Here is a 14,400-nt window from a genome sequence, read left to right as displayed (position 1 = left end):
GCAAATCTTTTAGAAAGACGTCCAATCTTGATTTAAAGGTTTCAAGGGATAGAGGATCTGCCACGTCCCAAGGTTAGTTTTTCTAGTGGTTAATTATCCTCACTATTAAAAAGTTGGACCTTATTTCTAGTGTGAATTGGTCTAGCGTCAGCTTCTAGCTACTAATCAATCTTATTATGCCTTTGTCTGCCATACTGAAGAGCCTTCTATTAAAAGATCTTCTCCCCATGTAGGTACTTAGAGACGGGTCAACTCACCTCTTAACCGTCTCTGATTTTAGACAGAGCAGGCAGCAATACCTATAGCTAAGGTTGCCTAACACTTTCTATGATAAAACCCTGTTTTCAGTTACTTTCCCAAAATTTGACAGTTTAGGCTGAATGTCTGCCTCAGACTGAATTTCTGTTTCAAATATTTCAGCTGTACTGGTCCCACAGTTTCCAAGAACAAGGTTGCGGAAAAGTATGCTGTTTTCCCCATGTTAAAAATACTTTTGTTGAGAACCTCTACTGTCTTCCTGCTTTGGAGCAGGGTCAGATATGTATCTTTTGCTGTTGCCGTAAAAATCCCTGCAAATTTGTTGACACTTACACTTTGCATATGGTCAACAGAGGTTTGTCAGAAGCTGGCAGCTAAATTCTCAGCAGATTCCACAGGCACGTAGCATGCTCCAGCCCAGATCTGCAGGGGTTGTGCAGGCCTTTCCTTGGAGTTGATCCTCCCACTATTAGGCCTCAGAACTGAGAGCAGAGACACTGCCTTGTTCTCTCAATGTTCCCTTAGCAGATGGTACTCAGGCAGGATAGAGGAGAAGAAGAAAGCAGCCTGATTCAAATGCAGAGGGATGTGGACCAGAAAGGGACCAGGACAGGGGAGGACAGAGGTTGTAGGGTCTATCCATAAACGAGACTTTACTCCAGAACCAGGAACAGAACCTAGGATTCCTGAGATCCAATATTCCTATGCTCCCAACAAACAACTGTGAAAGCCTCTGGCAAAGTGTGTCTCACTAATGGCTTGTCCATCTAGAGCAGGGGTGGTCAAAGTACGGCCCGGGGGCCGCATCCGGCCCTCCAGATGTTTTAATCTGGCCCTCGAGCTCCTGCTGGGGAGTGGGGTCCGGGGCTTGCTCCGCTCTGGCACTCCAGCCAGGGAGCGAGATCAGGGGCTTGTCCCACTCCGCGTGGCTCCCGGAAGCAGCAGCATGTCCCCTCTTTGGCCACTACATGTAGAGGCAGACAGGGGGCTTCGCACGCTGCCCCTGCCCCAAGCGCCTGTGAACAGGGCAGCGGGCAGAGCCGCCTGGCTGCGCCTCCACGTAGGAGTCAAAGGGGGGACTTGCTGCTGCTTCTGGGAGCTGCTTGAGGTAAGCGTCGCCCAGAGCCTGCACCCCTGACCCTCTCGCACGCCCCAACCCCCTGCCCCAACCCAGAGCCCCCTCCCACACCTTGAATGCCTCATTTCTGGCCCCACCCCAGAGCCTGCACCCCAACTTTGTGAGCATTCATGGCCCGCCATACAATTTCCATACCCAGATGTGGCCCTCAGGCCACAAAGTTTGCCCACCCCTGATCTAGAGAATAATGGCCAACTAGTGCATGCAGGTAGCTCAAGTAGCAGACATCTGTGCTGTGGATCTAAAAGATTCCCTGATGATGACCCATTCAGGGGATCAATATAATGGAGTTTTCTCAGTTTACTCTTTTAAAAACCTTGGAAAATTACATGCAAGCCCTCCTCCCACCAATATTAAATACAAACATTTGCAAAATCAAGCACTCAGGACAGGAATGCCAGAATTAAGACTGTGTAACTTTAATTCAATCCCCTTGTACATATGTATTATCTTACAGACTAATTACATCAGTGGTCCCCAACCGTTCTGTGGGAATAGCACATTGCTATTCCCAGAAGGCTGTGGCGGGTCCCGGACACTCCGCCGCCGAAATGCCGCCGCCGGAGAACCGGCTGCGGAAATGCCGCTGAAAAGCGGCAGTGGCAAGAAGTGGTGCCGCCGAAATGCTGCCGAGAAACGGCAACGCTTCTCGGCGGCAAGTTCTCCGGCGGCGTGTCCTGCAGGCGCACAAAAACGCCCCGGCAGGCGCCATGGCACCCACAGGCACCATGTTGGGGACCACTGAATTACATGATCACCTGCTACTTTTCCACAGGATCCCTGCCACATTCAGGGCACAAGACGGATCTGCTCTGGGGATGAATCAGCGTTGTGGATGAAGGAGACTATCTTGTTTGTTGTAGAAATCAGAAACGGTGTAGTGACTGATGCAGGGGATTGCAGGAAGGGAAAGGATGGTCTCATGCTTAAGGCAGTTGAATGCTACCCTGGAGAACTGGATTCAATCCCTGTCTCTGCCACAAACTTACCAAAGTTACCAAGTGCATATGCCTCATTTTCTGGATGCCCAACTTGAGACCCCTAGAACCTAATTTGCAGAAGCGCTGAGCACTCGTGGCTGCAATGTGAGTCACCAGGAGCCGTGCTCTGAATGTAAGGTACCATGAACACATGACGAGACCACCACCTGGTCTGACAGGAGTGCTGTGCAGAGAAATCCAAGCACTCCAATACTAAGGCGATAAGCACCATATAAAAGCGCATGAGAAAATGAATAATTTTATCTCCAGTATAAGGGTTGGCATAATGTGCAATAAATAAGGGAAGGGCCACATGAACAACGAGGATAGAAGGACATAATTGCATCCGGTGCACCAAATGAGGCAGGGGTCATGTGGGAAAAACATTACCTGGCCACGTAACTCAAGAGTGCCATAATGCATATGCACAAGGGGGCTGAATTAAAGGTGCACAGGAAACCTAAGATCAGGCATTTTCTAACCTTTGAGTTCTTGACATTAGTTATTTGTTTATCTGAAGCCCATCCCCCTCCCTATACTTCAGAGCCCAAGCTCCAGCCTGAGTCGCAGTTTCAAAGAGCTGTCTACACAGCTATTTTTAGAGCCCTAGCGCATGCCCCCACTATCCCTAGCTTGTTGACAATGGTTGGAAGCTGGTTCCCTGTGCTCCAAAGCAGTGTGTAGACAGAGCCTCGGTATTCTGTTGCACCCAGCACCCCAAGGAACAGGGGTAAGGGACCTGAAGGAACAATCCCATCAATAAAGTGTTATTTTTCAAACAGAAGTTTTTTTTTGTTTATGTTACAACTACTGTAGGTTTGACACGTTTCAAGTTGAGTTTCTCTCCAGTAATGCTCTTCACTGCTTTAATTTCACTGAGCGTGGACAATGAGAACAGACTGATCAATCTAGTGGCTTTCATTTCCCGCAGCCTCATGCTGCTGCAGGAGAGCTGAGGTGTGCAATCACCACAGGCCAAAGTTTACACTGGAATAGAAGTGTGCTTATCTTTGACTCATCACACGCGTTCTAATGGTTTGTTACTTTTAGGGTTGATGCAAAAGAAACTGTGGTCCTTTCAGTTCGGCAAGAAATTCACAGAGGGGGGGTTTCCCCATTTTCCAGGCAGCTCTGCCATTTTCACATGCAGTTTGAGTGTTAAGTTGCCACCATCTCTCTAACCTTTAGTACCTTCCCCCACCTGGCAGAAGACCAAAAAAAGCCACCCAACACCCCCCATTCAGGAGAAGCTCTAGAGAAACACACCCTGAGAACTCTGTGCACATTAAGCACATTTTGGGCAGCTGTGTTCACACTGGCATGCGAGGTCCTGGTCTTGGAGGTGATGTCAGCTTGGCCATCGAAGATCTGCACGCGCAATAGCATCAGCTCTTCGTTCTCTGCAAAACCTGACATGCTGAATGAAAGTGGCCTGCTTTGTACGCTCCATTTACTGGTCTTGGAGAGAACGTGTACATTTCCCTACCAGCTCTGGAAGAGTTTCAAGCACTAATGAGGCTCCGATTTGCCTTTCTGAGAGACGTGACCTCATCAAGACTTTTCGTTCTTGGACAAACATCAGCATTCTTTCCACCAAGGCCACCCATGGGGGAGGGAGCAGAGGAAAAGGCAACACAGAAACTGGGCCGATGAGAAGATTCTCAAGGGGACAGATGCCATTTGCTTCTCATTCCAATTCCTGGCAGAATGACAAGCTCCTGACTGGACATGGCTCTGGAACACTGTCAGGCATGGAGCTGCCTGTTCCACCCTTTTTTTCCTCACTCTGATGGTAGCTCCTGTAACCTTTTGACCAACTAACTAAAGTGAATTAGGTGGCTGATCTGCCACTGTAGTTTGAAGGATGCACCAAGTACTCCCATAGTGCCACAAGATCTGAATTAGTGGGGTGAGGGGGGATAGTGCTCTCCTTCAATGCAATGAGGAAGAGAGGCCCTCACGGGTGAGCTGGATCATTCTCTGGCCCAGCAGTGGATATCCATGCAATTGCTGGAACAACCAAGCTGGGGGGTCTACATTTGGCTATTTACTAAGCACTGAAGAGTTGGGAGGTGCTAGGGCAAGAATCTCAGCTTGGTGATTAGCTCTGCTGCCTGTCACTCAAATGAGAAGCGATCTGAAATTTCCGCCTACCAATCAGTATCTGAGATGATAGATTCCCAGATCTTACTGGGGAAGCCCAGGCGAGTGCCTGTCCTGGACAGTCATAGCTTCAGTGCAGCGTAGCATTAACTGGGCTAGAGTTTCCTTAACAGCACAGGCCAGTTCAGTGCCCTCATCAAAGACAATAGCATGAAAAGATTAAATACTTGCTGGGCTTTTGTAGCTTTTCCCAAGTGCCCCAGTACTGCACTACTTTGTCTTAAGAGGGCTACAGCAATGCTCTGCAGAATCCAGTTGGAATGCCAGGTGAGGTTCCCCTGTCATCAATCTCGTGTAGACAGCAGACTTTGAAAGCCAGTAGGCAGGTGGGTGAGGTAACATCTTTTATGGGACCAACTTCTGTTGGTGAGAGAGACAAGCTTTCGAGCCACACAGAGCTCTTCTTCAGGTCTAGGAAGGGTATTCCCAGTCTCACAGCTAAATACAAGGTGGAGCAGAGTGTTTAGCATAAGTAGTTAGCACATATTGTAAGGGACCATTCAGAAGTTGGTCCCGTAAAACAAATTACCTCACCCATCTTATCTCTCTAATATCTTGAGACCAACATGCTAAAGCTACATTGCATACAATAGGCAGGTAAGGAAGTCATGGCACCACGTCATGGGAGAGAAACCGATATCTCCTATAATTTCTATCACCAGGATGGCCCTGCTAGAAACCTCTTACAGCCCAGGGTTTTAGTGATGCCACCTGCCACACAATTTCCACCCCCACCCACAGGACTTCATAGAATAGGCTGCATCACGTTGGCAGAGTTGGATGGGGTCCTCATCAGAGCCTATCAGTGCTGCTCCTTAATGGTCTTTGGGGAGTGGAGAGCAATTGCCATTTCTAAGCATTTAAGCTCGTTCACTCTGTGACTGGGGAGTCTGGCCCCCGGCATTCCTGGCTGGCTGCGAGTGGACCCAGAGTTAGCGTGAGTCCAGCGAGTGAGAGCGGAGGGGCAGTAAGCATTACCTTATCGTTCAGAAGAGGTTTGATCTCTGTCAGCTGCACATCCTGCAGTTCATCCATGGCAACGGGTGTAGAGTCGTGTAATCTGCAGAGTGGCAAATCAGTGACCCTGGAACAGAAGGAGAGGACAGGGTTAGAGATGATGACATTTCAAAAGGATGCTCCCCACTGTGACCGATGGCTATGCTTACAGCACAGCTACTAGGACATGCTAATCCTGAAACCGCCTGGCCTTGTTCCCAGTGCAACATGGTACATCTACAACACAGTGGGGAAAGCAGCTTGGTTGAGTCACACACTGAGAGACCTCCCCAGACTGCAGGGAACCCCTGCTAGGAATCTCTCACCAGCTGAAACCTGTGCAACACACTGGCCTCCCCACACACACACTTCATCAGTTCTCACGCAGGAGATATGCAGGGCACAGAGCTCGGATGCTGCAGAGTTTCCCACTTGTGCAACACCACAGAATTTAACCTAGCAGGAAGATTGCGGCTCTGAGTGTGTTGTATGGATCTGCTCTTTTAGTTGCACTGGTGCTTTAAGACTGCTCCACTCAACAAAAACCAGCTGAGAACCAGCACTTAGAAGGGATAATGGAGCAGACACAGTTCCAGTTGTGGCTGATCTGGGATTAAGTCCCAGCAGTCTCTGACGAATGCCGTCACCATTTCCAATGGCACTCCTACACTATTCAGCTTAGCCAAGACCTGACCCACCAAGAGTAGACGCAAAAAGAAAAGGAGTACTTGTGGCACCTTAGAGACTAACCAATTTATTTGAGCATAAGCTTTCGTGAGCTAGAGCTCACTTCATTGGATGCATACTGTGGAAAGTATAGAAGATCTTATTATATACACACAAAAAGCATGAAAAAATACCTCCTCCCACCCCACTCTCCTGCTGGTAATAGCTTATCTAAAGTGATCACTCTCCTTACAATGTGTATGTACAACGTCTACAAGAGTAGACGGAGGAACTTCAGTAGAACCTAATCAAGCTACCCTCCTCAGGCAGGGACTGTGTTTTTGCTGTGTGTTCGTACAGCACCAAGCACAATAGGATCCTGGTCTATGATTAGGGTCCTCAGGAACTACCACAATACAATTAAACCACCATCCAGGTGAACGAACAGCACAATGGCAGATGGAAATCACTGGTGACAAATGCAAAGTAACACACACTGGAAGGAATATTAAATACTCCCACACGTGCTGGGTTCTGTACCAACTATAATCACCGAATAAGACCTGGGCATCGTTGTGGGCAGCTCAGTGGAAACCTACGGTCAATGTGCAGCAGTGATAGAAAACCACTAACATGTTTCCCTGGACCTGCAATTTCTGCATTAGGATGAGTTGGGAGATATTTTAAGACACATTTACACTACTTCTATGCTACGAGCTGGCGTGTGATTCCCAGCTCGGGTGCACATACTTGCAATAGCTCCATGAGCACTAGCGTGAGTGTAAATAGCAGTGTAGCATGGGCAGTGCAGGCACGGCTGACTTGTGCCGTGTATGGACCCACCATTTTCTGGCACTGCTCAGCTGTGCCTGCCTTTGCAGCCACTGCTCATGCTACCCTGCTATTCATGCAGTCACAGGACAGAAAGACGGGTTATGGGTTACAGATTGTTGTAGGTTTCAGAGTAGCAGCCGTGTTAGTCTGTATCCGCAAAAAGAAACGGAGTACTTGTGGCACCTTAGAGACTAACCAATTTATTTAATAAGCCATAAATCCAGCGTCTGTTCAGTCCATGAGTTTTAGAGTCTAGCAGAGTTATGCATTTAAGCTTGCAGGCTCGTTTTTTGAAAGGATTGTGCAGGCGTCCTTTCAGGATAACGACCGGCAGGTTGGACAGAGTGATCGGTTTGTGAAAAGTGTTCACCCACAAGTGATAGGGTGTTTTTATGTTCTGTCAATTTCCTATTTCCTTCAACAGCCCTCTTTTTGTCCTGCAGAGGTGTTAACGGGCCACTCTATCTTGAATGGTCCCTCACAATACGTGCTAACTATTCACGCTAAACAATCTGTTCCACTGGGCATTTTGCTGTGATGCTAGGAGTACCTTTCCCAGACCTGAAGAGCTCAGTGTGGCTGGAAAACGTACACTGCAAACAGAATGGCTGCCCATTTGGCATTTCATCATATTACACAGATGTGCCTCCCTGCATCTGACCAATCTACTGGATGAGCAAGAAGCTAAAATGATGATTACAGCTCACTGTGGTCTCTCTCACAGTTCTAAATTGGATCACTCCCCTTGCCCACCCCAGAGTTCATCATCTTGTATTTCTGGTTCGCTATGAGGAGGCTTGCGATCAAGCTGTGAATTCAGCCTCTCCGTGCATGGACGCAGGAGCTTACTCTGGGTCTGCTTGCAGCAGATTCTTTTCATGTTCAAATAAAACAGTTCCTGTAGCACACACGTAAGTAAGGCCTTGTCAATACTACAGAGTTTTGTCGACGCAAGTTACGCCGACGATCAGAAACGGCTATAATTACATCGCTTCTGCATGTTCACACAACCCTCCTTGTGTCAGCAGAGCGGGCCCACAGTTGGCGCTTTCGCATTGACAGTGAGAGCAGTGCATTGTCGGTATCTATCCCACTGTGCTACTCACCACCTTCTGCAGCTAGGAGTTGGGGGAAGGCAGGGTGGATCGCAGTGCATCATGAGCGTGGGGTCAACAGCCCATGATGCAGTTTTTTCCATCCCATCATTTCATGGGCTTCCGACTGTGTTTCATGGCATTTTTCCACAGCCCCTGTTTACTGTGCACCTGCCACCTCTGTCTGAAAGCACAGGATCCTACTCTGCTCTCTGCTGCTGGGGTCACTGCTTTGAACACCTTGTGGCTGGTCATGCAGTATATCATGAGCTCCCAATCTGAACAGGACTCAAATGCCTGACCTGCTGCATGCCATGGAAGCAAACAGTACCAGATTACTTTTGACATTCACAGAGCAGCTGCACAGGGTGGACCACCACTTTTGGGCTCAGGAAACAAGCACTGAGTGGTGGGATCACATTGTTATGCGTGAACTTTTGGTTGCGCAAAGCCACCTTCCTGGAATTGTGTGCGGAGCTCACCCCAGCCCTGCAGGGCAAGGACACCCAAATGAGAGCTGCCCTCTTCGTGGAGAAGGGTGTGGCAATCAACCTGTGGAAGCTGGCGACCCCAGACTTCTAGCCGGGGGTTGTGAACCAGGTTGCAGTGGGGAAGTTTACCATTGGGGCTGTATTAATGCAAGTGTGCAGGGCCATTAATCACATCCTGCTACAAAGGACTGTGACTCTTGGCAATGTGTGTGAAACAGTGGATGGCTTTGCAGCAATGGGATTCCCAAACTAAGGAGCGGTGATAGATGGCAGGCATATCCCAATTTTGGCCTTGGACCATCTTGCAATGGAGTACATCAATAGGAAGGGCTACTTCTCTATGGTATTGCAGGAGCGTGTGGATCACTGTGGGTGTTTCGCTGACATCAATGTGGGATTGTCCGGGAAGGTGCATGACGCAAGCATCTTCAGGAACACTGGTCTGTACAGAACGCTGCAAGCAGGGACTTTCTTGCCCGACCAGAAGATTCCAATGGGGGATGTTGAAATGCCCACAGTAATCCTGGGAGTCCCAGCATACCCCTTACTTCCATGGCTCATGAAGCCTTACACAGGAAACCTGGACAGCAGCAAGGAGCGCTTCAATAGGCTGAGCAGGTGCAGAATGACTGTAGAATGTGCCTTTAGCAGGAGGCTAAGGGTGAAAAGTTTCCCCTGGGGTGGTGCGCAGAGGCGGATCGCCTGATACCAAGGCTATTAGAGGGGGACAAAAGGGAGCTGTTCGAATCAGGGAGGCTTTGAGGCAACATTTTGACAATGTGCACCAGTAATGTGTCTTTCTATACAGCACTCTGCCATGCTTTGTTAACCTGCTGCCTTGCATGAAAATTTTAATGATTTCTGACTGTCATTTGTAGTCAGCAAATGCTAAAATTGCAACTGTTTATTAATGCCAGCAGCAACCTGTGTGTAGGAGACAAACAAAGATTGGCTATCTTTCAGAGTATGTTTTTATTAAATACCAATTAACAACACACACAAAAGGCTTGATGGAGAGGGAGATAACAATGAAGGGCAGCATACACTCTGACAGCTGTGTTAAGTCCAGTTATAATTTTGGAAGCTGTCTGAAGGGGTAGAGTGAATGGGGTACTGAGACGGGCTCGGAAGTTGCAAGGAATGTATGTGGGGAGCAGGGCCGTCCTTAGGCATACGTAGCTGCGTAGGGCACCTGAAAATTTGGGTCACCCCTAGGCCTTAATGTCCAACCTACCACCTCTTCCTATCCCTGTTCTGACCATTCCTACAGGCTGCCAGACCTATTAGCAAAACCCTGAAACTGTTAAAGAATCATTCAAGTGGTAATGAAGCCATTTAACAGGAATTTGCAAACCTCCAGTTATATACTGTCAGTTTCTGAATTTACTTACAAAAACAGTTGTGCATGACTGTAATATTTACTTAGAACATGTTAGTCTACAGGACCTTAGTTTAAAATTTGCTTTAAAAATATTTCATTAGTGTGTTGCTGAAGATTATAAAATCACATCTCTAAACAATCCTTGCATAGTTTTTAGATGCACAATCTGAGTATTCATCTTTAGCCTTAAATGCTTGGATCTTCAGACATAGTTTTTTAAATAAATCCTTCAAAAGACCATCCTTATCTAAAATACAAATGTGAGCCCGGGCTGCCATCAGGCATAGGGGCACCAGTTTAATAATACCGCATAGGGCCCCTATCAGCTGCAGAGGGGGCTGAGAACACATGAATTCAGCCTGCAGTGTGATTAGAAACTTCAACGTCTCCATCTGCTCCTCCATCACTTTTATCATCTGCTCCTGGCCCCTTAATATTCACTCCTGACTCTCCTTTCTGTCCTGTCTGTATTAAAATAAAATTATAAAGTCTCTCTCCACGCCCTGCATTCCTGTTTTTCAGCCTCTGAGGATTGGAGCATCTCTTGAAACATGTCCTCCTTGCTTCTCCTTGGTTGCTTCCTTAACTGGTGGAAACACTCTGCTGGTGCGTATGGGGTTCCCCTGAAGGCCACATCTGCATGATCACAAGAAATAATAAACAGAGCATGATTGTTAGTGCACGAACAGCACCAAATTATTATAGTAAGATGCACCTCTTTTTAAATATGAATCAGTTTCTCACTGTCCCTTTGCAAGCACACAGATCGGTGAATGCCCTCAACATGGTGAGTTCAGCCCGGGCAGGGGGACGCTCAAGATGGGGCACAGGGTCTAGCAGGTTTTTTAAGGGGCTCACTTGCAGGTGACTAGGGACACTATTGTAAATTCTGCCACCATTTTCCACAGGCAGGGGTCATTGATGCCGATATCTCGCTCCTGAGGGTAAGCAAGGATGCAAACGGGCATCTCCTGCATGCATGCGGCTTCAGACCAGGTCCCTATGCTGTTTGCCTGTGAGCTGCTTTGGTCCCTGTACAAATGACTGCCGATGGGGGCAGGAAATTTCCTACAATGGGGGAAGGAAGAAAGGAGCTCTGCGGAGTATCCTTCAGCAGAGGATTGGCAAGTACCTCCAGGAAAGTTTCCTAGAGATCTCTCTGGAGGATTCCCCTGAAATCTCAGTGTGCATTAACACACTGTTCTGCCACACTGCTTAGCTGCACAAAGGAAGGTGGAGCACACTCAAACACAGCTAGTCTTGTACACTTCTATCCCGTCACCCAATTCTAGAATATACAAAGCAAAGGACAGCTCTACCTCATATAACCGAGCAGCATCAACTCAAAAAGATCACTTACCAGAGCTCTCCTCTCCTGCGTCAACATGCCAGAGACGGACTACTGGGACTGGCGAGACCCCTCCGGAGTGGAAAAAGAGGTCCTGACTCACTGCGCCATCGGATGACCCTGCCGTGGGCTCCCCATCATCCTCCAATTCGACCTCCTTATCCATGACTTCATCCTTGCGGTTTAGTCTGCTGTTTGCTGTCTCTAGCCCCGCTGAAGTATCCACAGAGCTCTTGGTGGTGGATGTGGGGTCACTGCCGATAATGGCATCCATATCCTAATAGAAGCAGCAGGTCTTTGGCGCAGCACCAGGGGGACGGTTTGACTCCCTTGCCTTCTGGTACATTTGCCTCAGCTCCTTTATCTTTGCACGGCACTGATGCGTGTCCCATTTGTAGCCCTTATCCAATATGCCATGAGAAATGTGACCAGGTATTGAAGTTCCTATGGCTGGAGTGGAACTGGGACTGCACAGCCTCCCCTCCCCACAGTTCCAGCAGATCCAACAGCTCAGGTGTGCTCCAGGCAGGAGAGTGTTTGCTGCATGGAGCTGCCATGGTCAGCTGGGAAAATGCAATGTGAGATCTCCATGCTGACCAAACAGGAAGTGGAATTTCAAAAATCCCCAGGCCTTTAAAGGAGGAGGGGCGGATGCCTGTGTACCTGGGTGCAGGGCAGTGGAGTTCAAACTGCTGACCTGAGCAATCAGGACTGGCATTGTGGGACACCTCCTGGAGGCCATTTACAGCGACATAAGCAAACACAGTGTCTACACTGATACTTTGTCGATATAACTTTGCTGCAAAAATCTCTACGCCTCTTGGCAAGGTAGTTTTATTCTGTCGGCAAAGCAGGAGAGTTTTGATGGCAGAAGGAGCACTGTAGTGTGTACACCTCCACTGTTTTGTTGACAAAAGCAGACTTCTGTCGACAAAACTCTATGGCGTAGACAAGGCCTCAAATCCTCACAATGGTTCTGCCATTTCCCGCTCACACAGGTATGATATATGGATAAAACAATACCTAAGTTAAAAGAACTAATAAGGGAACGCATCCCCTCCTGATTGCTACTAGGGAATTGGGGATGAGCTGCGATTTTTATTCTGAATTTAACTTGAACATGAGAGGAAGCAACTCATAAGCCAGAAGCTGCCCTGCAAGACACAGACAGTCTGGCAGGTCATTTCCATGATGTCAGCATAGTGCTCTCCCTCCTCCCAGAGCTAATGCCCTAGCAACAATAGAGAAGACGTAAATCAGCACAGAGCCAGAAAGATTTTATTCCAGCTTAATCTCTCTGCAGAGCTGCATCAAGAAAATCCATTGCCCCACTCTCCTCCTGCTGCCCTATTAGTCCTGTTCAGGGCACCCCCCCCGCAACACAAGTGGTTGGAACAGTCTCACAAAGTGCAAAAATCCTGTATGTTCTCATCAGTCCTGTCTAATAAAGGATTAGCCCTTATCCAGGCGGCCTGGATAACGAAAAGAGGGGCTGGACTATTAGCAGATGCACTGCAGGCTACGCCCTGCTAGCTGAAATTCTGGAAAGGAAGTATGTAGAGCACAAGACCAAGAAAAATTAGATGGTACACAAATCTGATCACCCCCCACTTCCATCCTGCAACAGAATAAAGGGTCCTGCCCCCAGGATTTTACACTCTCCAGCTGCTGATGATCTGAAAGCAGAGCCAGAGTGGGTGAAGGTTACAGGAGCTGAATGGATTTTGAGAGGACAGCAGAAGGTGACAGAGTGCCCTTATATCAGGAGAGTTTACTCCCTGCAGCTGGCTTACTCTCCTCTGAAGGAGGATGTCCTTTGGGCCAGACACTGGCAGGAAGGGAATGCTGACAGGACCCGTGGAAGCTCTCTCCCATTCAGCAGAACGCTCCACGCCACTGTGCTCTGACACCTTAGAGTGACTGCTCTGGCGGCCGGCCAGGCAAAAGGCTTTAATGCCACCTTGGAAATCTCATTACTGTTGGACTCCCAGTCCTCCTGCCTGGCCTAGATCTGCTGCCACACAGACAAGGAGTGCAGCTGGTGCAGAGTGGACTCTTTAGGCAAAAGTTCTCCCAGGTGCCACAGACCATGAAGAGGCGTCTTCTCAGAGTCTCCTACGCAACCAACGCCATGCACAGCCTGAACACTTCTTTGCTTGGGTTCCTCCAACTGAAAACGCACTAGAAGGCTGCATCTGGGGTGGGAAGCCACATCTGATGGCTGCTCTGACTTGCTGGTGGAGCAGTGAAAGGCTCAGGAACAACTTGGAGAGAGACTAGTGTCACCTGTAAAATGCAGATAATACTCCCTCTCTTGGCCTTGTCGATGTAGCTTGTAGCTTTCTGGGCTCTCTCATACAGCACCTAGCTTCCCCCCAATTTCAGACGCTAGATGCTACTGCAATACCGGTGATTCACAACAACAAAACACTGATGTTAGCCTGGTAACAGTTCACTTCCTACTCTCCTATTGTTCCCACTGCCTAGCATTAAATAAAAGTGATTTAACTTCCAAAAAAACAAACAATAAATAAAATTAAAGTGTATGAGCCAGCCGGCAGCTCTTTAGAAGACTAATCCAGCGCTTCACAACTTTAAACCTATCCACGCTGGGCAGCAGGCTTCCCAAGGCCCAATATTTAGTATGCAGCAGGCTGAGAACCATACAGATCATCTCCTCAAAGGGTAGTGGGGTCTAGTATCGCCTGCCTGCAACTGAAGAGGCAGACAGACCCAGTGGGTCCTTCAAGAGCAGTGCCAATGACTAACAGGTATGGTTCTGTCTCCTACGCAACCTGAAGACCCCTTGGAAAGGAACTGCAGACTTTTTTGCTCAGCACACTGACTTGTGTGCTCACACAGAGTTAGTGCAGACACTAGTATATCAAACAATATAACACATATAGCCTGGAACTGCACTCTGAGGGAAAGTTGGTTCTCATATCCCACTTCCTCCCGGTCATCTAAGTGACCAACAACCAACAAGCTAGGTTATAACATTAACCTTAGAGTACATTCAATATGACAGCAAAGAGAAGTGTCCAAAAGTGA

General features: G+C 48.2%; 1 protein-coding gene across 6 annotated transcripts in view; it reads right to left on the bottom strand.

The window, feature by feature from the left end:
- The window catches only part of NDRG3 (NDRG family member 3), a 124,500-nt gene that overhangs the window by 38,867 nt on the left and 71,233 nt on the right, over positions 1 to 14,400 (bottom strand). For 4 of the 6 annotated variants that reach the window (XM_043526805.1, XM_037915664.2, XM_043526804.1 and 1 more), the window contains exon 2: positions 5,518 to 5,623. In XM_043526805.1, coding sequence (XP_043382740.1) covers positions 5,518 to 5,623 — 106 coding nt within the window. Of the gene's footprint in view, positions 1 to 5,517; positions 5,624 to 10,565; positions 10,634 to 14,400 lie in introns of those variants that run through there. The other 2 variants (XM_043526806.1, XM_043526807.1) reach the window with 1 other exon arrangement.

This window comes from Chelonia mydas, chromosome 13, assembly GCF_015237465.2.
Source record: "Chelonia mydas isolate rCheMyd1 chromosome 13, rCheMyd1.pri.v2, whole genome shotgun sequence".
In the NCBI taxonomy this organism is placed as follows: domain Eukaryota; kingdom Metazoa; phylum Chordata; order Testudines; family Cheloniidae; genus Chelonia; species Chelonia mydas.
The sequence above is the reverse complement of the archived record's forward strand: the minus strand, read 5'-3'. Positions and strand labels throughout refer to the sequence as shown.